Raw genomic sequence first — 25,740 nt, 5'->3', positions numbered from 1 at the left:
TTTAACTAATATAGAGTAAAATGAGCAGAATTAGAACATTTTACCCAAGGACAACCACATAGTAAACAAAATCAATTTAGAAAGTTTAAGATCTTTGATCAATGCAAAGACCAACAGAAGAGAGCAGAAGGAAATTGCTGTAAAGGAAAGGTAGATTTAAAAGGCCAGTTTTGAAAGTAATGTATAAAATATATTATAAACTATTAAAAAGCAGGTGGCCTGAAATAGTGATTAATGGTTTCAAATAGAATCCTCTTTTTGTATGGACATGTTCTTTTATTGGTGTTTAAGTTAAGAATTTTGAAAAATAAGAAAAAGAAGAATGCTCAGAGTTGGGAATTGGCATGTCCATTTCCCAAGTCTAGCTTAATTCCCAAGTCTAGCTTGACTGGAATAGAAATCATGAAAGAGAATAATTGAAATGGAAATGGAAAGGTAGTTGAATTGTGATTGAGAAGTTTAATTTTATCTTAGAGGCAATAGCAGTCAATAAAGGTTTTTGTGTAGGAGTGTAATATGTGTAGGAATTTGAAACAAAGATGATTTTTAGCTGTGTGGAATATTGATTGGAGAAGGGAGTAAATAAATTAAAATATTATTATAATTCTCTGTAGGAAAGCTGGTTAGAGCCTAAACCTAGTATAAATGGAGAAGAAAGGGATATGAGATAAATAATGGACTAGGTAGAGTTAATAAGACTAGAAGGAAATAGCATCTAAGCTAAGAGATAAGGTGATTCTATTGCACAATTTCCTCTGTACTCATAGTTCTGAGTTGATATGATATACTGTATTTTTAAGTGGAAACAGCAAGGGCAGGGGGAGGAAAAGGAACTATGTGAAACATGTTGGTATACTTTGGGGCTCTGTCTCTTTCTCTCCTTTTCTGACTCTCTAGTGAATAGTCAATAAAAATTAATTAAATAGGGGCAGCTAGGTGGCACAGTGAATAGAGCACTGGCTCTGGTGTCAGGAGTACCTGAGTTCAAATGTGACCTCAGATACTTAATAATTACCTAGCTGTGTGGCCTTGGGCAAGCCACTTAACCCTTGCAAGATCCTAAAAAATAATAATAAATAAATAATAATAATAAAATAATACTAAGTGCCAGACATTATGCTAAACACCGAAGACACAAATTCAGAAAAGGAAAAAAAAACATTTTCTACCTTCAAGGAGTTTAGGATCAATAGAAGAGAAGACAAAACACAAAAGGAAGCTGAAAGTCTAAATTATGGAGTTTGAATGCAGATCAAAGAATACTTTAACTTATACATTTTTTTCTTGTGATTTTTTTCTTTTGTTCTGGTTCTTCTTTCACAGCATGACTAATATAGAAGTATGTTTGACATGGTTGTACATGTACAACTATAAAAGAATGATTGGAGACAGGAGGGAAGTGAAAGAGGAAGAAAAATTTGGAACTCAAAATCTTGCAAAAAATGAATACTGAAAACTAAAAACCAAACAAAAAACTATTGAGCTCCTTCATCCCAGTTAAAAGATGTGGGTTACACTGAATTATTTACTGTATTATAAATTAAAATGTTTTAATATTATTTTGAAAATTTGACTTTCTGGATCCCTGGGGAAAAAAAAAACCCAACAACACTGAATCCTAGGGGCTGTGGACCATACCTTGAGAACTACTGATCTAGATCATTGAAGGGAAAGGATCAGTGAAAATATCACTGGTGATGACTAGAGTTGGTCTCCTCCTGCTCCCTCTTGTAGCCATTTAAGTCCCCAGGGAACACTGTACCACCCACTATCTGGGTCTCTCTTCCAAGGACAGGAGTGAGCTAGGGGAAGGATTAGTCTTGGGAAACTCTTCTTCAGCTGTGGACATCTCTGATTCAATCCTTCTAGCTATCTCTAGTCCTTTTCCAGAACCATCCAGCTCCCCCCCCCCACCCCGCCCCATCATGTTTCTCTACATCTTTCTGCCTCAGACCTAACTCTAATCTCTCCCTTCCAGGATGGGGACAGTCACAGTAATTTCTACTTCTAGTTCTTAGGAAAAGATTGGTGGCCTTTGCTATGGAATCATGAAGCACCTGCAGTCTTTTTGGTCTCCTACTAGCCTTCCCTTAGTTTCTCTAACTCTTTTTTTCCTAGTTCTTTCCCATCATCTCTCTACTTTCTTCACTCTTGTATCTCCCTCCTTTTCCTCTGTTATTTCTTTCTCTGAACAACAGTATCTGTCAGTTTCTTTCCTCTTCAATCCTTCAATAATTTTGAGATGCTTCTAGTATCAAAGGCATCAATATTCTATGGTGTCATTCTAGGGGCATTAATGTCAGGGAGGCATTATCAGGGAAACTCTAGACCTACCAGAATTCTCAGCTCCCATATTTCTTTTCCATTCAAATGTCATATTCATAATCAGGAGAACTGAAAGAAAGCAATGGCCTTGGGGACTTTCCTTAGGAATGGAAGTTTATTCTTTCTCCACTCTTCTCTTTCCTCTAGTATTCATGCTCAAATGTTAGGGCACAGGACTGACTCTTTGAACTCAGTCTTGTCCTCATGGAAGATATAATTCTGAAGAGAAAGATAGTTCAAGAGAAAGGGATTTTTTATTTTGTTGGAAGAGTGTGGATACAGTCCATAAGACCCTGGAATTTTTCCTGTTATGGACGTCATTTGCTTCAGGGACTAGCAGCACAGTGCTTAATAAATGGTTGTTGACTTGAAGTCCCAGTAAAAAATCTTCTAGAAATGGGAAGGCAGAGGAATCTGAGAGGAAGTAGAGGAAGCTTTCCATTATCTTTGATATTGGGCCTTCCTTCTCTGCCTCCTACTCCAACAGAAACCGAATTCTGGAAGATAAAAGAAACATGCCTTCCTACATCTTCCTGTGTTGTAATAAGGAAATTCTTACCAGTGACTTAAATGTCTTTCCATCTCTAAATCTTCAGTGGCTTGCGCCTTTTAAATTTTGCATGAGATAGCAAAGAGTCACCACTGACTCTAGTCATTATTTTGGCTAATTGAACAATTGTTAAGATTGCCTGTAAAACAGAGAATGGATCTGAGAAACCTATCAAAAACTGCTTCTGGGATGCAGTTCTTCACAGAGGCCAGAAGGAGGAATCTGTTACCCAAAGTTGCTTCTTGGGCTAATCTTGCAGTGTTTGGTGGTAGTGCTGGTGGTGGTGATGATGATGATGGAGAGATAATGCAGTTGGTATTGAGGAAATGGTTTGGGAGACAGAATAGATAGCATAGATAGGAGACAGGATAGGGAGATAGGACTAAAGTCTTAGCATTACTTCAAAATTAAACATTAGTTAGGAAATAATCTAGGCCCTGGAAGACTAAAAATGACTAAAATGAGGTAGGGTGGAGGTTGTGAGAAACCTCTAAGTGGAAAGTGGAGAAATCTTCCCTTTCAGGGTGTCCTGGGGGGCAGAGAGGAAGTAGATGCAGGGAAGGAGATGGAAGCTTTAAGGAAAGAGTTAGGGCTTCAAATGCCACAGTGTGTGTGTGTGTGTGTGTGTGTGTGTGTGTGTGTGTGTGTGTGTGTGTGTGTATGTGACACCCAGTGTTCTTTGCCTTACCTCTTCATGAAGTTAGAATTTGAGAGAAGAGGAGTTAGCTCTGAAGGACCAGTGCCAGAGATGGAACAAGAGGAAGGCCACAAGTGGAACAGTGACTAGGAGAGAAGTAGCTGAAGCAAGGGCAGAGTGTGACTTTGTGGAGGCCACCTAACAAGAGTCCCTACCCATTAAAAAATACTAGGAGAAGCTAAAACTGCTTCCATCACTTGCCCAGTTCTTAGTTTCTCAAGTGCAACAGAGGTATGGTAACTCCTTAAGCCAGGGTAAAGAACCAGTAATAGACTGAGCTCATGAGGGTGGGATCTAATAGTTTCTAGGAGGTATGAATGATACCAAGGTGGGGGAATCGAAGAATGAGGCAAATAGGAATCTTTAGTGAGTTTTGATAAGGCAGGGCCAAGAAACTGAAGATGGAGCCAAAAGGGAACCTAAATGGTGTCAACTGTGGGATGGCATTAAAATAATTTGAGGCTAATGAAGAAGAAAACTAGAGAGAAAGAGAGCTCCAATCTATAAACCTAGCTGTTAGAGGGTATGCCCTGATAGCAATAAAAATGGAACTAGACTTGGAGAATGCTAGATGATGGAGTAGAGGGAAAAGATTGAAGGGCATTGAGATAGGGGCCAAACTGAGAGTGTGGCAAGATCAATTGGAGATGAAATTTTGAAATTTTGTTATCTAATTAAACAAGTGCAGAATATTGGTTAGAGGGTACTGGAAACCAGACCTAGACAATCTGGGTTATGGGAGAAAGGCAAGGGCAAGTCCAGGCTAAGTCTTTTTTTTTTTTTTAGGTTTTTGCAAGGCAAATGGAGTTAAGTGGCTTGCCCAAGGCCACACAGCTAGGTAATTATTAAGTGTCTGAGACCAGATTTGAACTCAGGTGCTCACGACTCCAGGGCTGGTGCTCTATCCACTGCGCCACCTAGCCACCCCCAGGCTAAGTCTTGAAGAATGGAATGAAGGTATATAGACTCAGGACAGACTGAATATTCGGAGAGCACAGGAGGGGAGTGGTGATTGAAGAGCTGTGTGTGTGTGTGTGTGTGTGTGTGTGTGTGTGTGTGTGTGTGTGTGTGTGATGTCAAGTTCTACAAGGAATTCAGAAGGATACCCACCATGAAGGATGAGGATGCTAGGAGCTACATCATTCCTGTGAAGGGTTCCAGGAGACTCTTCTCTTGAATTTCTCTTCCCAAAAGGATCATTGAAGTTTTGGGGTTATAATGAGGGAAAAGAGGTGGACTTAACCAACTTATCTTTCTTTGTGCTAACCTCCCTGTAGATCACTCTGGAGTTGGTTCATGAAATCAATACCAGAAAGACTGCCCTAGGGTAGGGGCATTGTGTACCAGAGGTATAAGCCAGGCTGGCTTCTGCCACATGTTTGCAGATACTCAAGCAGTAGCACCTAATGGGTCAAAGTGGCAATGGTCAATGATATGACCAAGTAAGCCTTCAGAAGCTGAAAAAAAATAACTCAGTAAGTAGGCAAGGGAATCTTAGAGAAAGGATAGTTCCAGTGTTCTCAGCTCCTTGCTTCCAAGCCTAAGGCTGCCCAGCCAATCTCTTTTCTTCTTAGTGGCCATTCCCATCAGGAACCTGGACATACAATTTAATAAACATTTTGTGTTAAACATTATGTACCGGGGTGGCTAGGTGGTACAGTGGATAGAGCACCGGCCCTGGAGTCAGGAGTATCAGAGTTCAGATTCGACCTCGGGCACTTAATAACCTAGCTGTGTGGCCTTGGCCAAGCCACTTAACCCGATTGCCTTGAGGGGAAAAAAAACCTAAAAAAATAATAATAATAAACATTATGTACCTCTAGAAAGACATTATACTTAGAATTCATCTGGCTACTTTTCTCAGAGAGTGTCCGGTGCACCCACTACTTGAGTTCTCTGGCCAGCAGAGGACTGTTCTCAGCTTACAGTGAATGAGACGGAAGGCAGAGATGGTAAAGCATTCCAAATTTTATTAGGGTCACACAGCAGCTTATATCCTAGTCTACTTCTGTACTTGTGGACAATTCATGCTACCAGCTTAAGCACCAATCATATTAAAGATTACACACTGGTTAGATCATTACACATTGATTAAACAGTTACACATTCTCATGCATACTTCATTGCTCTTGTTAAAATGTGATTCTTGATCAATGTCAGGAGATACAAAAGAGCTGGGTCGTGCTGATCCTATGAAAAACAAAGGGGTTTGGGTCGTTCTGGTCTCCTGAGAAACTGAGCCAGTATGTTTGCAAAGCAAGAGGCCAAGAGGGTCTTTAAACCATTACCTTTGTCATTTCACACCTGTGGTCCTCAAGGATCCCTAATAAGAGAGCAGATATCTTTTCCCTTAATTCAGTCCTCAGTTTAATATGCTCTCTTTACTTTTTGGGACTCAAGTCAGGTATCCCGACTGTGGCACTCCCATACTTGCACTTATTCTTCCTTCTTCCCAGGACCCAAATGGCCAACTTTGGAGTAATCCTCTCCTTTTCTAAGGTTTTTCATTTATAGAAATTATGGAATTATAGTAGAAAAGAAAGATTTACCAAAAAGTATCTAGTTCAATTCCCTCACTTCATAGAGGAAGTTACTAACCAGAAGATAAGTGATGGGCCAACAGCTCCCCGCCCCCCCCCCCCCCCCCCCCCCCGCTTCTTCCCTATTACAAGGAAACTCTTGGTTCAATTCAATGCTTCAGTTCTGATGGCATGACTATGGGAGTTTTGGACCTCTGGACCCTCTCTGCTGCCATCTGAAATTGTGTCTGAAGCTGGTGGGGACAGAACTCACTACCAATGTCACCAGTGGTGCTGGTGTTCTCCTGAGTAGGATTAACTTTGGGGACTAGAAAATCTTCCAAGAACCTTCTCTAGGTACCAAGGCATATAGATGTGGATAGACTACAAGTTGCTACCGCAACATCCAATGTCTTCTTTAGGGATGGCAGTCAGGTGCCAAGGCACTTGCAGCTCTCTTGACTTGTTGGTACATGAAGGAGAGTGATTTGAATTCCTAAAAATTCTGCCTCATGCTCTGGTATCTAGTGTGGGGGAGGATAATAGGGAGGGAAAGAATGGAAGTGTTATCTGTTCCTGTTACCTTCACTCTACAATTGACCAATTTCTCTTAAACTATATTGGAATCTGGGGGGGAAGAGAAGAAATTTGAGACATCAGGAGACACTGAGACACATACTCAACTTTCCTAGGAAGTTAAAGAAGTATTTTAGAAACACTTCCCCATTTCCCCTCCCCAATCTAAATTGTTTTTCATCCCCCCCTTCAGAGATGCATCTCCCCTTGATTCCATACTTTTTCCTTTTTCTGTCCCTACTTTGTCCTCTGTTCCCTCTTTTCTTTTCCCCTCCTTTCCCACCTCCTCTTTTCTTTCTCTTCTCTCCTGTTTTCCCTTTGTGTTCTCTTCTTTTCCTTCTATCTGTCATTACTGTTTTTTCTTCCTCCTCTTTCCCTAACTTCTAAGAACTGACTGGTTTCTTTTTTAAAATTTTTCCCATCTACCTCTCTGTACTTCTTTCCAGATTTCTGTCAACTTCTTTTCTGCTTTTCTCTGTCCTCTCATATTTCCTCTGCCTTCATCTGTCTTCTCTCTCTCCCTCTCTGTTATGTCTTTCCTTTGGATTCTTTCCCTCCATCCTCTAGATGGGTCACTGATACTAGAGCATGAGACAGAATTTCTAGGGATTCAAATCACTCTCCTTCATTCTTTTTTTTTTTTAGGTTTTTGCAAGGCAAATGGGGTTAAGTGGCTTGCCCAAGGCCACACAGCTAGGTAATTATTAAGTGTCTGAGACTGGATTTGAACCCAGGTACTCCTGACTCCAGGGCCAGTGCTTTATCCACTGCGCCACCTAGGCACCCCATTCTCCTTCATTCTTGAAGGACCATTTCTCTTAATCATCTTAGTGCCAACTTTTCTGAGCATTCATTTACATAAGTAGATATATATATATATATATACATATATATATATATATATACAAATATGTACATAATTACAGATATGCAATACACTTTCAGTAACTCTTCTAATATGCCTTTCCCACCCACTAAGCTATGTGATTTATATATATGTATATATATATATATATATATGTACACACACACACACATTTTTTTTATAAATTTATAATATCAAGCCCTGACTCAACATCTCTTCATTTTTTATTCCTTAATTCCACACAATGTCCTCCACTTCCTCTTCTCTCAAGGACCTCTTTGCCCTAACCTGTCCTCCTATATATCTTCCTTTAGCCTATAATTGGACAGTGTGCATATCATAGTCTCCTCACCTCTCTACATTTCCCCATTCCTCAAAGCAGAGGAAGGGCAGCAGTTACAAGACTTAGGTTCCTCAGTCAGAATAATTCCAATTCCAGACTAACTAGATGGAACTGAAAAGCACTCTAAGGAATGGGGCCCAGCATATTTGTGTATGGCCTTCCTCACTAGTTAGGGAGCAATTGTCTTGGAAACAAGTTGTGGACCCAATCTAGAGAGATAGTCAAGAATTCATATTCTTTTTTTTTAAGACTTTTTTTTTTTTTTGCAAGGCAATGGGGGTTAAGTGGCTTGCCCAAGGCCACACAGCTAGGTAATTATTAAGTGTCTGAAGCTGGATTTGAACTCAGGTACTCCTGACTCCAGGGCCAGTGCTCTATCCATTGTGCCACCTAGCTGCCCTAGGAATTCATATTCTGAAAAAAAAATCCTTTTAGAAATTAATTCCTTTTGTCTCTTGAGGGATTTTTGGTCTTTAGGAGCTGCCTATTCAAATGCAAACCTCCCTTAGGGGAGTTGACTAGAGCAATTAATTGACTTAACAACAGGGAAAAATAATCAATCAATAAAATTTTATTAAATGCCTACTCTGTAGGCCATAGTGCCAGACACTGTGCTAAGCACTAGGGATACCCTCATGGAATTCATAATCTAAAGAGGGAGATAACATGCAAACAACTATTAACAAGGTATGCATAAACCTCATGGTATCATAAGCAAGGTAAATACAGGATAAATAAGTAATAATCAACAGAGGAAGGCACTAGAATTAAAGGAGATTGAGAAAGGCTTCCTGTAGAAGGTGGGATTTTGACTTAGATTTGAAAGAAGCCAGGGGAGCTGGGAGGCAGTGATAAGGGAGAGTGTTTCAGGCACAGAGGGCAGTTAGAGAAAATACCTGAAGTTTGAGAAACATGATTAATCAGGTTGTTTCCCCCAACAAATCTGGCAAGAAGAAAGTGCAAATCATTCTATTTTACCCAACAATAAATAAGTTCATCTAGAATAAGTGAATTGTGTAAGAAGCATATATAGATTTGGAAAGAGCAATATAGGGAGGAGCTGTTGGGACATAGGAGAAAGAGTAAAAAGTTATCCTTTACCTAAATTTGAAGTTTTTCCTATGACTGCTCAGTTCCCAGAAGATTTTGCTGTTATGTTTGACCCATAATACCCTTTAACCTTCTTTCTTTGTTTTTTTTTCCTTTAAGGTTTTGCAAGGCAATGGAATCAAGTGACTTACCAAGGTCACACAGGTAATTAGTAAGTATCTGAGGATATATTTGAACTCAGGTCCTTCTGACTCCAGGGCTGGTGCTTTATTCATTGAACCACCTAGCTGCTCCCCCCTTTAACTTTCTTACTCAGTTTATACATTCCTTTCCCTAAATGTATTGCAATAATTTCCATTTGTTATCATACAAACATAAAATGTCTGACCTAGATAGAAAGTTCAGAGTGACATTATCAAAATTAAATACCTTGCTAGTAGCAAAACTGAGCCCTCTGGGTTCCCAAGACTCTCACAGAATTTTGCTCTCCTTTGGTTGTGAAATGACAAATCTCTCCAAATAAGTTTAGCTTTTAGGTTGGAGAGGGGAGAAAGGAGCAAATAATTTGACATTTTCGTTCAGATTCCCCTCTTCACTCCTATTTTCTGATTTCTAGGCTCTAAATATCTCCTTCCAAATTTTTTGGTGCTGTATTTTTGAGAAATGGAAAAGGAAATATTTACTCTGGATCACTCTCCTCCCTTCAGTCTTGGGTGTCCCAAGATTTTTAGATATAGTTCCATTTTGTGGCATTACTGAAAGGAATTGGGGGAGTTAAATCTGGCTCTTTTCTCTTCCTTCTAAAGATTCCTTCTTTTAGTCTGGCTACTCATCTGGGAGCCAATCTTGGATCCTTATTTTCCTTTAAAGAACTAGTTGTCTGGGAACACATTTAGGTCCTCTTCTCCAGTTTTCTTCTCCTTTCTAGGAACTTCACTTCCACCTCCCTTGCCTGCCTCTCAATACTTAAAGATCAAAACTAAAAAGGGTGACCTATGCTGCAGTACCTAAAAGGAACACACAGGGGCATCCAAAACACGTGAAGAATGATTAGATTGGAGCAAGAGAAAAAAAGGTGGTGTCTTTATGAATGTATTGTAGGTCTTTGTGCCACCTTGTATAAGTGTGTGCATTTGTAAAGGACTATATGCATTTATGAGGGTGTATGTGAGGCAGTGTGAGACGGAAGATGGTATTTAATAAATGTTTTTATTTGGATAAATGCAGAGAGAGAGAGAGAGAGAGAAAGTGTGTGTGTGTGTGTGTGTGTGTGTGTGTGTGTGTGTGTGTGTGTGTGTGTGTGTGTGTGTGTGTGTGTCTGCGTCCAGGACTGTCCTTCCGTATCCCTGAGCCTGTTTCGGGAAATCTGAAACCATACTGAATTGACTCCTCCTTCCTAATGTCATACCCTCCACGTTTTTAGTGCCCCCCTCCCAAAGCCCCCATACTGGGTGATGGAACTCTGGTTACAAGGGTTAAGTTGACTCGATGTTAGCTACACCAGCCACACCCTCAGGATGGCCCTGTGAGAGTGCATGAGACCAGTATGTAGAATTCAATGATTTGGAAACTGTCAGATTCCGAGGCAAACAGTACGTATATGTGGGTGTGCCTGTGTGACTTTGGTATTTCTGTTTATGTGTTATACATATTTATATGTACCTATACATATGTGAGCATGTGAAATACTGTTTGTATATGTGTTCCAGTGCTTTCCTCTGTGTGCTTGTGTGTGTGTGTGCGTGCACGGGCGCGCGCATGTGTGTGTATGTGTGTGTGTGTGTGAGAGAGAGAGAGAGGGAGAGGAGGGAGTGAGAGAGAGGGAGAGGGAGGGAAGAAAAAAGGGAGGGGAAGGGGAAGATGGGGGAATTAGGAAACTAGTAAGGCACAAATTCTTGTGTCTTCTCCCTCAGTTTGGTCCTACCTTTCAGTAGGGGTGTTTATGTGTGTTTTCTAGAGGGCTCTCTGTTCATCTGAACTGTCTCTTTGCATCTCTCTGTCTCTGGGTCTCTCTCTGTATCTCTGTCTTTTTCACTCCCATTCTTGGTGACTCATCTCTGCGGCGGTCTCACCCTCCCTAGTCTCTCCAGGTCTCCCCTCCCCCATGGGGGGACTGAAGGAGCTAGGACCCCAAAGATGGGACTTGGAAAGCAGGTCACCACATCCAGAAGCTTATCCTAGACCTCTGTTGACTTAGGGTTCCCCCAGTCTCTCCCCAAGTCTTCTCAAGACACCCTACCTCCCACCCATTGGGCTGGGGTGGGGCTGCGGATAGGGTAATGGTGGCATTTGCAGGGTGCCCTCCAACACCCTTTCAAGTATCTTTTCTGAAGTCCAGACCCCTGTTTCTTCCCCCATAGCAGCCCCCACCCCACCCCCACCCTTTGCTGACGCACTGAGAGGCTGCAGAGGTGAGTCACTGGCTGGGGGAGGGAAGGGAAGGGGATATGGAGTCACTGGACCAACCCCCACCCCTTCTAAACCAAGGGCACAGCTTAGGAATTCATTGGTTTTTTCACCCTCAAGCTTTTGCCATATTCTTTCTATTCTACCCCTATAGTCTTACCCTCTCTTTTTTACCTTATAGAGAGAATGAGACTCAGTGAGGAAGTTAAAAAAAAGATACTGTTACACAGAGAAAGAATACACTTATAACCCTCTTGGTTCATGTCTCTTCATCACAGTCTCTTTTCCTCTTTATTTCTGCAGCTTTCTCTCTCTTTTTCCCTGACCACATTCTGCCCTCTCACATCCCCAGGGCTTGCCCCTTCTCCTTACTTTCATCCTAAACTATTCTAATGATTGTTAAAGGCAGCAGGGTGTGAAGGGCACTAGGTAGGGCAGAAGGCTTCACTGGGGGGTAGTGGGAGGGGGGGGGGCTAAACTGAAAAGGGAACAGACAAGAAGAGACAGATAGATGCAGAGACATGAAGGTGTATTTCCTCAATCCTCTTCCTTACCCAACTCCACTCCAGTTACTTATTACAGAGGAAAAACAATAAATAAATCATTTTGATCATACCCTCCCACCCCTAGAACCTTATCACCTAAGATCCTCATTTTCCAGCATGAAAACAGCATTCTTGGCTAGGCTAGCTTCTCACCACTTTGGACTGGGTAGTGAGGTAGGAATGAAAGAGGCAGAGAGAAGGAGCAAGGGCAAATTAGATGTGGGGCAAGAAGAAGGTGATCATGGGAATTAGGAATAGGATAGTTTTATAGTCCAGAGACACAGAGATAATGACCTAGGGGATTATGATTTAGAAGTAGAAACTATACAAAGAGATGACCACAATATTGTTCTACACAGATATAGAAACCCAGGAAGGCAGAAATTCATTCATTCATTCACTCACTCAACCAGTTCATTCATATGTTCATTCAGTACACATTGATTTAGTGTCCAATGTGGAAGACATATATAGATATGGGCACAAGCACATATATGTAGCAAGACAAATGATCATTCATATAACATGAATTATCATTAACAAACATACCAAAATCCAGATGGCTAGAAATGGGTAAACACAGAATCCGAGAAACACATAGATATCTGGAAACGTAGATATACATCTCTGCACAAGACAGAATTGGAAGCATATGCCAATATACACAGCTTTAGAGAAATGCTCCCACAACAGAACTCCACACACCTAGAATCACAGCAACACCTAACTAGTCTTCTAATGCTGGGAACAGAAACACACTGTTTTGTTCTCCCCCTCTTCTCTTTATTTGTCAGTCCTTTATATAAATCGTTCTGTCTCTTTTCATTCTCTTATTTTTATCGGTCTGACTCTCCTCGTTCTCCCGACCAACCCCACCCATTTACCCTCCCCCTTCACAGAGGTCTTTGCTATATCTGATTCATTCTCCTCAGAAAGGTAATGTGATTCTTTCCCCACCCTCATTCCACCCAATTACCAGGTCAGTAAGAGGAGAATAGGGGTAAGTAAAAAGGTCCTGGAAAGAGGAAAGTGGGGTGAAGGAAGAAGTTGGGAAGGGGGACCATCTTTGCTGTTCCTGTTCCTTCTCCAAGGTCTCCCTCTTGTTCCTTCACACATCTTCACTCTCCATTCACCAGTTTTTAGTCCTCGTCCCCTCCCTCTTTCCTTTCCTCTCTCTCTCCTAAGCTGATGGGCATTTCTTTCAGGGAAAATAAAGCTGCTGAAGGGACTGAGAAGCCACTGGTGGCTTTGGAGGAAAAGCACGTGAGTATGTGTGAAGGAGTCGAGGTGGTGATGGGGGGTAGAAGAAGCCGGGGAGGAAGTGAAATAATGTAAGAGAAAAGAAGATGGTGATGGAAGGAGAAAAATACTATGAATGTATTTGAAAGCGTCAGAGAGACAAACGCAGAGAGAGCGATAACCATAGACACATAGCTTTATGTACTTAGGTATCTCTGTGTCTCTGCATCTCATAGCGTATCTCTCTGTAAGTCTAGTCATTCTCCTCTTGCTGTCCAAGCCCCCACCTCGCTTTCCCCTCGAAGCAACGCCCTCTGCCCTACCTCAGCATCATTCCTGTATAGACGCAGCACACCTCCCTTCGTCTCCCCCTTCCCCTGCACCCTGCTTCCGTTCCCCCCACCCCACTCCACCCCACCCCCTCCGCCCACGGCCGGTCTCCCTTCATCGGACCCGGTTTGCTGATGGATTCTCTTTGCGCAATCTGTGCGTCATTGCCCCCCTCCCCTTCCCAGCCGGAACCTCCAGCCGCCTTGAGCCCCCCAGGCTCAAACCCCTGGCGCAGGACAAGGACTAAGGGTAAAGGGAAAAAGCAATGGGGAAGGAACAATCTTTGTCACTTAGGGGTTCTCTGAAGTCAAACCTTCTCTTTCAAGAGCAAGAATTGAATTACCTAGCCTATCTTCACAACCCCCTCCCCTTATGGACTCGCCCTCCAAACGTCCTTCCTTTCCTGCCAGGAAGGAATGGGGGGGGGGGGGATTTGAATGAAAGAGAAGCATGGAGGAGGGGGCACTAGGACATCGGGGGCAATAGCGTGATGGACCAGTGGGGGCGGGGTAGTGAATAGGAAGAGAGGCAAAAGGATACACTTTTTCTTTCCATAGACAAGAACAAATAGAACCACACGGTCCACTCTCTCAGATGTGCCCACTCATGCCCTTCCTTTCTTCTAACACATAAGCATGCCCACGTCTCTCCCACACTACCTCACTAGTCACCAGCCACATACCCAGGTACACGCACCCAGTCACCCATTCACACTCAGAACACAAATCCACAAACACACGCACAGAAATCTGCCTTTCATTCATAATGTGTGTAGCACAAGCAACTGGGAGCTTTGGGGAAGCATTTTTCCTGCCCCTAATTTTCATAAGCTACAGCTTTCCCCTTCTTCCCCCAAGCCCCAGAACCTCACTTCAATTTAATCTACCTATAGACCGCCAGCAACAGCTATAGATTACACCCGCACCCGCCCCTCCCCCCTTACCCCCCTCCGCTCCTGCCCCCTGGCTTATATATAGTTCTCTGCCCCTCTCCATTTTCCTTTCTTTCCTCCCTTCCTTCCATCCCTCAATCCTTCCTTCCACCTCCTCCCTCACTTCTCATTCTCCTTCATTCATTCACTGCCCACCTCCCCCCCCCAACCCCGTGTTCGCTTCATTTATTCATTCATTCTTTTCCCCGGCGTTCGGCTCTAGCGTGCCAGTTAGTCTTCTCTCCTCAGTGCGCAGGCGCAGAATAGGGAGGAGGAGAAGAATCTTCCAATCACCGGCCGCAATTAGTGCCCCTCCGCCACTCACCCCGCTTCCCCATGAATGAACATTGACGTCAATCGGGCGGAGAAGACCCCCCCACGTGACATACTGGCTCCCCTATATAAAGAGGCGGGGCGGGCGCTGTCCAGCGTGCTGAAGCTTGGGGAACGAGCTAGAGAGAGAGAGAGTGTGGACGGCACGGAGACCATCTGGAACCTGACCGAGGCGACTGAACCCAGGACAGGGACCGAAATTCGGAGCATCCGCGCTCTCCTATCCCGACCCTCATCTCCCCCCTCCCCATTCCTCGAATCCCAGCTGGTAAATACTATTTTTGTCAGTCTGTCCAAGGATTTGACTATGTACAGGAGGGATGTTCCCCCTAGTCTGGGGGAAGGGGATACGCCAAGGAGACCTTAAGAAAATAGATAGAAGGAGGGGATGATAGCCCCCCCCCTTTTCAGATAGAGCCTCCCACGGTCGAGCTGGAGAGTTCCATAGGGAGCAGATTTTTTTTCTCAGCCTCGAAGCAACGTGGGCGGTGACAGGAAGATAACTCCGAGGAGAGGGGGCGAAGTGGAGGTGGGAGAACAGACGTGAGTGCTGCCAGGCATTCCCCTCCCAATTTTAGGACTCCATAGAATAGCGCAGCCCCATTTTCCCTTAGGGTCCCTGCCTTGACAGTTCTGGGTTTGAGAGAAGTAGGGAAAATAAGGGTAGATCAAGGGCAGCTCCCAGAGAAACGCCAGGTTTTGAGATCATGAAGGGAATTTAAAGAGCAGAGAAGATTTCCTGAAGCTCTGACAGCGCCTCGCTTTTCATTCGTCTTTTCCTCACTTTATTTTTCTTTTTATAGCCCCTGGAAATCATCCTCCCAGTCTCAGCCATGAGGTTCTTACAGCTGCCCGCTGCCGCCCTCTTCTTCTGCCTCTTGCTACAGATGGACAATCTTCAAGCAGCGCCCCCGGGGCGCCCTGATCAGTCGCCGTCGCTTCCCATATCTGAGCACGAAAACTTGGCAGCTGCAGGAGGGAAGCCAGGGGAAAGAGAGAACCAAGACTCAGTGATAAGGGAGGAGAGAAGCCCAGAACACGAGTCTGAGGAAGAGGAAGATCTATTCCAGGGGGTAGATCCACGGGCGCTGGCCGCGGTTCTGCTACAGGCTCTAGATCATCCTGCCTCGCCCCCGGCTCCAGGGGTCTTGCAGCAGCAGCAGCAGCAACAGCAGCAGCAGCAGCAACAACAACAGCAGCAGCAGCAGCAGCAACAGCAGCAGCAGCAGCAACAGCAAGCAGAGGCTTTGCTTACAGAAACTGTGCGTAGCCAGACCCACAGCCACCCGGCCCCAGACATAGGGGTACCTCCGACGCTTTCCCGTATCCCTGACGAGCACAACTCGGAGGGTTCAGATCCTTCTGGGGAACTGGAAGCACTTGAATCCCTGCTCCAGGAATTACGCGCTTTCAACCCAGGGAATGCTAAGCGAGAGCCAGAGGCTGCTGCAGCTGAGGCGGAAACACATACCCACACACTGACCCGGGTCAATCTGGAGAGTCCGGGGCCTGAGCGCGTTTGGAGGGCCTCCTGGGGAGAATTCCAGGCGCGTGTCCCTCCCCCACTCCCATTTCTTCCGCGGTTCCAAGAGCAATTGCCCGAGGGCGTTTCCCTCCCTGAGGTGCGCCAAGGTGAACGCGAGCCTGCTCTAAAAGCACGCCAGAGCGAGAGCATCGCACCTCTCTACAAGGCGCGCCAGAGCGAGAGTGCACCTTTCTACAAAACACACCGCCCAGAGAGCGCAGCCGTAAGTAGGCTTGCAGCTGGAGGGCGCCTCCTGCAGCGGGGACTGGCTCAGGTAGAGGCAGGTAGGAGGCAGGCCGAGGCGACGCGGCAGGCGGCAGCCCAAGAGGAAAGATTGGCTGATCTTGCCTCTGACTTGCTGCTCCAATACCTGCTGCAAGGCGGCGGCGGCGACCTGGAACGAGGAATGGGGGATCGGGGACTTCAGGGGGAAGGGGAAGAGGAGAGAGAAAGGGAGAGGGTGGAGGAAGAAGGAGAGATTCGAGGTGGGGAGGAAGAGGAGGATGACGAGCAGGGGGATGAGGAAGACGCTGAGGCAGAGGCTGAGGAGGTTGAGAGGGGGCGGCAGAATGCATTGCTGTTCGCAGAGGAGGAAGGGGAAGCTGGGGCTGAGGACAAACGCTCTCAAGAGGAGACACCAGGTCAGAAGCGAAAGGGGCAGGTGGAAGGAGAAGGGGAAGAAGATGAAGAAGAGATGGACCCGCAGACTATCGACAGCCTAATCGAGCTGTCCACTAAGCTGCACCTACCAGCCGACGACGTGGTCAGCATCATTGAGGAAGTGGAGGAGAAGCGTAAGCGGAAGAAGAACGCCCCTCCAGAGCCCTTGCCTCTCCCTCGGGCCCTCCCTGCGCCTACTCACTTTCGCTCCCCCAAACCCCCTCCACCCCCATCTTTCCCCGCCCAGGATGAGCTGCAGGATTGGAATGAGGTGCTCCCACCCTGGGATCGGGATGAGGTGTTGCCCCCGGAGCCCAACTATCCCTTTCCTAACTACATCCAGCCCCGGACACTCCTCCCACCTCTCTCCACCTCGACCCGCCGCCACCACTACCACGCACAGCCTGCAGAGGGGTCGCGGTACCACTTCGGCCTTAGCCCACAAGGGCGGCGGGGCGAGGAGGAAGAGAGGAAGCAGCAGGAGGAGGAGGAGCTGGAGAATTATATTGAGCACGTGCTGCTCAGACGCCCAGGCCTGTTCCCATGACTCCGCTTTCCCACTTGTGATGGTCTCTTTTCTCTTCCCCAGTGAGAACCTCCCAAAACCTTCCCACGTGTTGCTCTTTAACGTTCTGCATGCGGTCCCCAATCTTTTTTGCGGGATGGGGTAAGTCTCACCCATCTTGTCTCAGCTAACCTGATCCCACCCACTACTCTTAAATCCCGCCCTTTCCCTTTAACCATCTTCGGTGGGAGACGAGTAGACCATACTCGTGGTAGGGTATAGATAGGATTGGTGAGGGTGGAAGTTGAGAAAATACCAGTCTTTTCTGAGGAAAGGAAGGAGCAAGAGTTATGAAACTCGAAAGAGCAGAAAACTCCCGTGTCCCAATTCCGCCACAAGCAATGTAGCAAAGGAACAATTGAAATTGAACTGTACAGATTTGCTCTAGTCTCCTCATCGAGGCCCGTTCCCTAAGCCACCCTATTCCTCTTCTGATTTCTCCATTGGTGAATAATAAAAAGCAAAAAAACAACCCCCCAAAACTTTACCAGTTGTGTAGAAGCCAAGTGTGAATCGAAATCCTCCCAACCCCCCAGGGTTTTCCTGGGACCCTGATCCATTCTCCCCAAACTGAGACAACTCAATCCCTTTTCTTCCCTTCTCTGTTGTAAATACCCCTCACGGGGAAAATAGTTTTGCTAAGAAATAAAAGTGACTATTTTATTAGGACTTTATCTCTTTTATTCACCTCCGAACTCTCCCCCCTCCCTTAAGAGGATAAAGGAATACTAATCACAGACCTTTCTACTCTTCTCATTGAGCACTTCTTTCCTCTACTTCCTACTCCAGACAAAAAGCATGATGTGTAAGATGAAGCAGACCCATTCATGGATCAATTTTTATTTTAAGTTCTTAACTCACACTAATTTCAATCTTTCCTGGGTATAGTGAGAGTTGATTTTCCTTTTCTACTCCTACCAAGGCAGAGGCCATAGAGATGGGAGGAAAATTCTCTGTGCAATGGGGAGGATGCAAAAAAAAAGTATTTGCTTCAAAGACCTTAGTCCAAACTTGGGTTAAAGTGGCAAGCCCTTCTCCAAACTCTTGAGCTTTTTCCCCACAAGTTGAGACTCTTAGGACAAGGAAACCTGATTCCAGAGGTTTTTCCCTTCTCCAAAGGGAAGCTGGGACAGGAAAATGGACAAGGAGAAGGATGCTAAACCTTGCCTAGAGAACTAAGTTTCAAAGCCACACAATTTCTGCATTATATCACACAAGTTCTTACTTATAAGATGGAGATACTGATACTTGTATTATTCCCTTGTGTCTTTTTGAAAACTTTTGAAGTGCTATAGCACTGTGAGTTACTAATACCATAAGCAGAAAGTCCAGAAATAATATTCTTTTTATTTTAGAAGGATACAGAAACAGATAAACACCCTTTTCCCCTCCCTCCCTTAAATAAGAGCATTTGGAGTTCCACTAAGTTCCCAACAGGTCCAAGCCTTCCTATTTCCCTTTCCTCAGAGTCATAAGATTTTTAAAATTATCTATATTCTTCCCTACAGCTCAAACCCAATCTAGGAGGGGGGGTAGGGATGAGAGAGCAAGAAAAGGAAAACTTGGGCCCTCCTTAATATACTAGATATTCCTTTCCCAAGAAAAGGATGAAGGCTCAGCTGATTGGAGTAGATAAATGGAAGGGAGGAAATGGAGATTTTTTTTTTCTTTGGGTAGGTGGAGGGCTAAAAACAACTTCCCTTTAACCTTACATATTTATATATTTACAATATATATGAGAACAAAGGTTTGGGTGAAGTCAGTTCTCATGATGGGGAGGATGAAAGAGAGGGAAACAGAGAGACACACACAGAGAGAGAGAGAGAGAGAGAGAGAGAGAGAGAGAGAGAGAGAGAGAGATACATTATCAAATCTCTCTTCTTGGTCATAGTCTTTCTCTACCCATCCAATTTTTCAAGTATCAACTAGAAAAAGTGAAGGATTAGGAAGTGATGAGAGTTGGAGAAAGAAGGAATGTTTGAAGGATTTCAGCCCATAGTTCTCTCCAAGAGAAAACCGAGAGAACAGGGGAAGGGTATTCCACAGGGAAAAGGGATCTGAACGTGTGTGGACTTTGAAGCAACCAGCCATGCCTGCCAAGGCATGGCAACCCTGCAATGCATCTCCCATTGGGGTGGGAAGCTATGCCAAACCCATCTCCTCCAGGACACTTCGAGGTGACTCATCTTCCTAAAGGAGTCAAAGATAGGGTGAGGTAGAGAGGAAGTGACAGAAGGGGGGGAGGAAGAAATGGAGCAAAAGAGGGGCAAAAAAGGAAGGAAAATAGTGAAAGGGAGAAAGAGAATGGGAGACAAAGATGAAGCAGAAAGATAAAAAGAGGAAAGGGAGGAGAAGGGAAAAGGAAAGGGAGAAGAAGGAGAGAGGGAGAGAGGGAGGGAGGGAGGGAGGGAGGGAGGGAGGGAGAGAGAGGGAGAGAGGGAGAGAGGGAGAGAGAGAGAGAGAGAGAGAGAGAGAGAGAGAGAGAGAGAGAAATATTGTAAGGCCAAGGTTAGAACAGCTGAAGGCTTCCCATAAGGAAGCTCTTCCCCATTAACTCCCACCCATAGCACATTCTATGATAGTGTCCCAGTCAGCTTATCACCATTTAAAAAACCCAAAGTCAGGAGCATATAAAACTAAGCACAATAAGCTTGGGTGCCAAAGTGAGTAACAGAGTGATACAGTACAAAGATCCTGTGTAATCAGAGGATCAGTGTTCAAATCTTGCCTCTTAAGTCTGGATGAACTTGGGCCCACTGCTTAAACTCTCTGTGGCCCAGTTTCTTCATTTGCAAAATGAGGGGATTATAATAGTTGGCCTTTCCGGTCTATGATACTAAAAGAATTGGGGACTAAGTGGCAGAAGAACCAAATTTCAGAGGGGAAATGTAGCTTTAGATGAGATGTTAAAGGTAATAAGGTGTAGATAAAGCTTAAGGCCAGTCTCCCAGGTTCCTGAAGGGGAGTGGGTTATCCTAGAAATAAGGGATGGACAAATGGAAATATAAAGGAGACTGGGTAGAGAGCAGCTGAGTAGAGGAAATGGACACTCACTGTGTGAAGCAGTTTAGTTCTTGCCTTTCCTCCCACTAAAGAGCTGAACCTCCCCCCCCCCCCAATCCTTCTATCCCCTCCCTCCTAGTCAGCTTTGCTCATCACTGCGGATTCTGGTGACTCATCTTCCTGCACCAGAAAGCTGGTCGGCAATGGCACAGAGGGGATTGGGTGGCCTCAGTAAATAGAAGAACCAATAACTAATCTCCTTTGACCCCAGCCTACAAACCCTCATCACTATTCACAAACTTAACATCCTAGGAAGCCAGAAGCTACACTGAGGATATAAGGGAAAGAAAAAAGAAGAAAACCAGGGTCATACTCCCTCTTCCCTTTATATCACTTTTGAGGAGTTAAGACACTTAGTTCTCAAGGAGAAAAGGGGGAAAAACTGGAAATATAAAAATCTGGGATATCTGCCATCCCTTCTAGGACCCTGCTTTTTGTCATCAGGGCCTAAGGTTGACCTGAGGACTTATTGGAGGTAGGGGATAAATATGTCAAAAAAAAAAAAAGTGACTTTTCTTTCTTCCAAACCCTGGAGAATCCTCCCATAAAGTGGCAGGAAGTGACAGATATCAATAGCAGGTGATGCAGAAAAGGAAATCTACCCCATCATTCTCCTCACCGCCCTTAGTTCATACCTCCTGTAATAGATCTGCTTGTTCTATGGCTTTTAGCACACTTTTCTTAGAAGTATCCTGGACATCACCACCCATCAGAAATTCATCCAAGATGAAGTAGGCCTTCTCAAAGTTGAAGATGATGTCGAGTTCACATACCTGAATCATAGGAATGTCAATTTATGGCCAGAAGGAGCTTTTCAGGTAGTCTGATCCAATCCCTTCTGGATAACTGTGACCCAGAGAATTTAAGTGATTTGTCCATGGTTAGGGGGGTTAATAGGAAGAGCTGAGATTCAATCTAAGGTCCACTGACTCCAAATTGAGCAGTTTTCCCACTATACTACCCTAAGATAGGAAGTAGGAATGAGCCATGTGAGGATCCATCCTCCAAATCCTGTTGTCATCTGCCTCCCTCTCCCAACTCCTGTCTGTCTTTATATTCTCTTAGCTTAGGATCTTCCTGTCTTAGATTCCTTACTGTATCTCCCTTGATTAGCTAACTTTCCCTCATCCCACAACAATCTCTGTTCTTTTCCCTTTCTCTCTCTCTCTTTTTTTTTTACTGAGCTTTTGCCACATCTCCCAACACCTATCAAGTTCTGAGTTTCTTCCCTCAATCTTTGTCTGAGGTTCACGGGATCTAGAACTTGAATATTGAGGATCATGTTTTAACTTCCTCTTTTAACAGGTGAGGAAACTGAACCACAGAAAGGCAAGGTGATTTGCCCAAATCCAGGTCTTTAGTCATCCAAACCACTTTTTCTACTAATGCCATGCTCTTTTAAAACATCTGCAATCTCAGCTTCCTTTCTTGATTCTAATAACCATACCTTGGAGAATTGAGGTAAATTTCTACTTTTTCCATTTCCACCAAAGGTTCATTAGGAAGCATGGCTAATGGCTTAAATCTTTATTAAAAAAAAAAAAAGAATTTATTACTGTTCTCATTACCCTTAATTCATCTTCTGATCCTCTTGGGAGAAGCCTAAAGGTTGCATAGTTTTAGCAGAGGGAAAAGGGTAGGTGATGAAGCTGGGGAGAAACTTACACTGCCAAAATATTTGTCCAGGAGCTCCACATATCGGTGGATCAGTTCCAGTGTGATAAGCTCATTATCTTGGCCCTCAATGGCACAGCAGAAGTAGAGACTTGCATATCTGAGGAAAGGGCACATTGTATAACTGGGGAAATAGAATGGTGGGATCAGGGTTTCTAACTCTAGTCCCGGGTACTTGTTTCGGCCTTAGGTCCCAGGTATCTGATCCCCAAGATTCCAGCTCCTATCCCACTCTATCCCCTCCCTCCAAACCCATCCATTACTTCCTGAGGCACTTGGGGAACCTTGTAGGAACAGGCCTCAAGAAAATGCTCTGCTAGACACACCTCCCCAGGGTCTCTCTCCCTGTTCTTTGATCTGAGGAACAGACACATGGGAAGATAAACATAAACTTTCCTTTTTGCCCTCTGACCTACAGTCTGACTCAGCAAGAACCTGAATCATTTACCTATTAAGAGGAGGAAGTAGAATGTGGGTAATGGAGGTTGAGAGTCAATATACGAAGGGCTATAAATAAGGTTTTAAGAGGGGGAAGAACTTGCTGGGCAGAAATTGGATATTGTGTGGCAAAAGACAGATTTGAAAGAGGGGAGAGAAGTTTGTGAAAGAGGGTGTGGTCATGAAAGGAGATTAGAACCAGAGACTGATTCCTTCCTTATTCTCAACCCCAACCTGTTTCCCAAACCTAATTTTAGGGGTCTAGTCTTGAAGCAGCCTCTCCTCTCTGAGACACACTGTTCAACATCTCCACATGCCCATTTAGTAGAAGTCAAGTGAATGTGAGACAAGAATAGGGGCTTTCAAGAATTGGGTGTTACCTTTTATAGACTACTTTGAGATCTCTCCACTCCAGGAAGCTGCACATCTTCGGCTTTCTGGCCAAGACGACCTGCATAAGTTCTCGAACCATCTTTTTCCTCTCCTTGTCTGACATAGCCAAATACCATTTCTGTAGCCGAAGCTTCCCTTGCCGGCTGAACAGCAGCATGAACCGCATCTAGGGGTGGGTAGTATGGAAGTCTTATACAGCACTGCAACATGCATATATATTAGCCTCCATGAAGACCTGTTTTAACTCTTCCCACCCCCAATATATAGATTTCCAGAATTTAGTAGTCTCTTCAGGGAGAATATTAGAGTCAATGAGTAAAAGTTTTAGGGAGGCAGATTTTGGCTTAAGATAATGAAAAACGGTCCTAACAAATAGTTTTCTAACAGTGGAATCGTATGCCTCAGGAAATAATTCCCTAGATGACCACTTGTCTATAATCATGGGATTACAGACAGAAAAGGATCCTTGAGATAAGCTAGTCCAGAGTTTTTAACCTTTTCTTTTTGCTTCACACCCTCTGGCATTCTGGGAAAGTCTAGGTAGCCCTTCTCGGAATAATATTTTTAAAAACAAAAAAATATATAAGGATTAAAGAGGAAACCGACAATATAGATATATTCATGAAAAAATGTTTTAAAAAACAAATTGAGTTAAACCATTATTTTACAGAAGAAGGAAATTGAAGCTCCAAGGTAAAATAGCAAGGAATAGAATAGAAATTTGACTCAGATCCTCTGAAGGGGTTGCTTCAGATGCGGGTTGAATTAGATGAATCCTAAGGTTTCTTACAGCTCTGGGATTCTTAGAACCTAACTATCCTACTCTGAAATTCAAGTTCTTTCCCTCCTCCCACAACATTCTCATCCCCCCTCAGGCATTTAACCCCTCATATTCTCTTGCCCAGTTCTCTGTAATACCCTTTCCCTTCGAGAATTCACATAAAAATTCCCATTTCTAATATCATTCCCCAGGTAGTCCCATTCTTGACCCCCCCCCTTTAGTCATTCAAGATATAGGAATCAAGGCATCTAGAAATCTGAATAAGGCTTATTTCTTCATCGGAAAACAAATGGCAATATTAGGTTGGTACATATTTAGTATTTTGGGTTGGGTGGCAAATTTTAACTGACATTTGTAGAGGAGGAAGAAAGATAGAAAGTGGAGAAACAGATGAGATTAATCTTTCTTTCTCCAAGAGGCTCAGTACTACCAAAAATACCACCTGATGCCTGGTCAGTTGTCTATTTCGTGGGGTTCTTCTCCGTGGACTATGGAATATCCTATATGGCACCGAAAGGAAATGAATGGGGGCAAAAGGTAGAGCAGGCATCAGAGAATGTGGCGAGTGCATTATTTTGGGTGGGCAAACTACACAACAGATTTGGGGGAACGTAAGCAGGTGGGGAATGGCTACTGGGGTTTACAGAAGGGATGGGAGAAAGAGCAGGAGTCTGGGCTGGTGGGGGAGTGGGCAGGTGAATGAGGAACCCAAGGGGGGTGCGCTGCCAAGGAGGCCGGCAGCACAGGAAATTACGGGGTGCGGGGAAGGGAAGCCTGTATGCACGTGGGAGAGCCGCGTGCGGGCAGGAGGCAAGGGCCGGGGCTGGCTTGGGGAAGGCCGGGCGGCGGCGTGGGCCGTGGGGCGCCGGGGCTCGGGTTTCTGGGAGGGGCATTTCCCCTTGTGCCGGTCCCAACCTCGGGAAGCCGCCGCGGGGGTCCGGCGCTTCGGCAGAAGCCCCGCGCCCCCACCGGGCCTCCCGCCCCCGGGCGGCTCCCCACGCCCCCTCCCCGCCGGCCCTCCGGACAGGGGCGGGGGGAGGCGAAGACGGCGCGCCACCCGGGTGGCGGCACCGCGTGGATGCCCTCTCCGCCCCCCGCCCGACCCGGCAGGGGCACCTCCGGGGTGCAGGAGGCGCGCCGGGGCCCCCAGCTATCCCGGCGGGGGCAGCCCACGCCCTCCCTCCCCCTCCCCCAGCCTCGCACTCCCTACCATCCTGCAGCCTCGGTCGCGGCGCGTCCCTCCTCGGCCACCGTACGGGCCGCTCCGCTTCCTCTCTCCCTCGGCTTAGCCCCCCTCCCGGCCCCTCCCCCTCCGCCGCGGACCCCGGCCCCACCCCCTTTCCGCCAGGTGGAGCCCGGCCGCCACCCGAGCGTGCTGCGTAGGCGCCGGCGCCCGGGGGCGCGGAGCCGGGGCGGCGCCTGAGGGGGAGCGGGAGGAGGCGGGGCGGGAAGCCGGGCCTCGCCGCTCCCGGGCCGCGTTGCCCCTAGCAGCCGAGACTTCGGACTGCCCTAAAGCGGGGTAATGGGAACTGCGGGGCCGGGGCGGGGCGGGAGGTGCGAAGAGAGGCTGGGCCGCGCGGGGCGGGGTGGGGCCGTGTGGCAGCTGGGGGAGGGGAGGGACGGAGGCGGGACCGAGACCGCCCTGCGCGCGTGGGAGCCCGAGTTGCGAGAGCACCGCCAGGCCGCCCGCGGACCCGGCCGGTGCGAGTGGTCGAGGGCGGGAGCAGACGCTTCACCTTGAGGCCCAGGCGCCCATCGGCCGGCTTGTCCCACAACTATTCCTGCAGACCCTTAGGAGATTTCCCCTAACTTCTGGAGAATGCAAAATCCTTAGGGTATTAAGGTTGTTTTGTTTTTGTCTTTCTTGACACTTAAATTAGTCCCTGGCATACAAGGCGCCTGATCAGTACTTCAACGAACACCATGATTTTA

At 45.6% G+C, this 25,740-nt stretch overlaps 2 protein-coding genes and 1 long non-coding RNA gene across 5 annotated transcripts in view; 2 read left to right on the top strand and 1 right to left on the bottom strand.

Annotated features, from left to right (window-relative positions):
* The first annotated feature begins 8,526 nt into the window (after window positions 1–8,526).
* On the top strand, window positions 8,527–18,128 carry VGF (VGF nerve growth factor inducible). Of its 2 annotated transcripts, none has more exons than XM_074225384.1 (5): window positions 8,527–9,129; window positions 9,854–10,000; window positions 13,082–13,139; window positions 14,626–14,977; window positions 15,513–18,128. In XM_074225384.1, exons 4-5 carry the CDS (start codon window positions 14,717–14,719, stop codon window positions 17,439–17,441), a joined length of 2,190 nt encoding a protein of 729 aa, XP_074081485.1. In that variant the 5' UTR covers window positions 8,527–9,129; window positions 9,854–10,000; window positions 13,082–13,139; window positions 14,626–14,716; the 3' UTR covers window positions 17,442–18,128. The 2 variants fall into 2 exon arrangements, with proteins under 2 accessions (XP_074081485.1, XP_074081484.1); XM_074225383.1 differs by having other exon boundaries at window positions 8,527–9,136.
* AP1S1 (adaptor related protein complex 1 subunit sigma 1) lies at window positions 17,636–25,306 on the bottom strand. Its single transcript, XM_074225387.1, has 5 exons — window positions 25,019–25,306; window positions 23,015–23,193; window positions 22,188–22,296; window positions 21,158–21,295; window positions 17,636–19,649 (listed from the first exon to the last, which is right to left on the bottom strand). Exons 1-5 carry the CDS (start codon window positions 25,019–25,021, stop codon window positions 19,602–19,604), a joined length of 477 nt encoding a protein of 158 aa, XP_074081488.1. The 5' UTR covers window positions 25,022–25,306; the 3' UTR covers window positions 17,636–19,601.
* Window positions 25,133–25,740, top strand: part of LOC141514496 (uncharacterized) — a 96,694-nt gene continuing 96,086 nt past the window's right edge. The window contains exon 1 of one of the 2 annotated variants that reach the window (XR_012476038.1): window positions 25,133–25,327. This is a non-coding gene — a long non-coding RNA (uncharacterized LOC141514496). The remainder of the gene's footprint in view (window positions 25,328–25,740) is intronic. The other variant, XR_012476040.1, reaches the window with a different exon arrangement.

The sequence above is a fragment of the Macrotis lagotis genome, chromosome 2 (genome assembly GCF_037893015.1).
Source record: "Macrotis lagotis isolate mMagLag1 chromosome 2, bilby.v1.9.chrom.fasta, whole genome shotgun sequence".
Taxonomy (NCBI): Eukaryota; Metazoa; Chordata; class Mammalia; order Peramelemorphia; family Peramelidae; genus Macrotis; species Macrotis lagotis.
This window is presented reverse-complemented; position numbering and strand designations above follow the sequence as displayed.

What these genes read in the sequence shown, in the direction of transcription:
- AP1S1 (XM_074225387.1), bottom strand. An exon ending in TGGACAAATATTTTGGCAGT is followed by an intron (nt 21,296 to 22,187) that starts GTAAGTTTCTCC and finishes CCTATGATTCAG; the next exon opens with GTATGTGAACTCGACATCAT. An exon ending in AAGCAGATCTATTACAGGAG is followed by an intron (nt 19,650 to 21,157) that starts GTATGAACTAAG and finishes TGACTCCTTTAG; the next exon opens with GAAGATGAGTCACCTCGAAG.
- VGF (XM_074225384.1), top strand. Translation starts at nt 14,717, where the DNA reads ATGAACATTGACGTCAATCGGGCGGAGAAGACCCCCCCACGTGACATA. An exon ending in CATTCCTCGAATCCCAGCTG is followed by an intron (nt 14,978 to 15,512) that starts GTAAATACTATT and finishes TTCTTTTTATAG; the next exon opens with CCCCTGGAAATCATCCTCCC.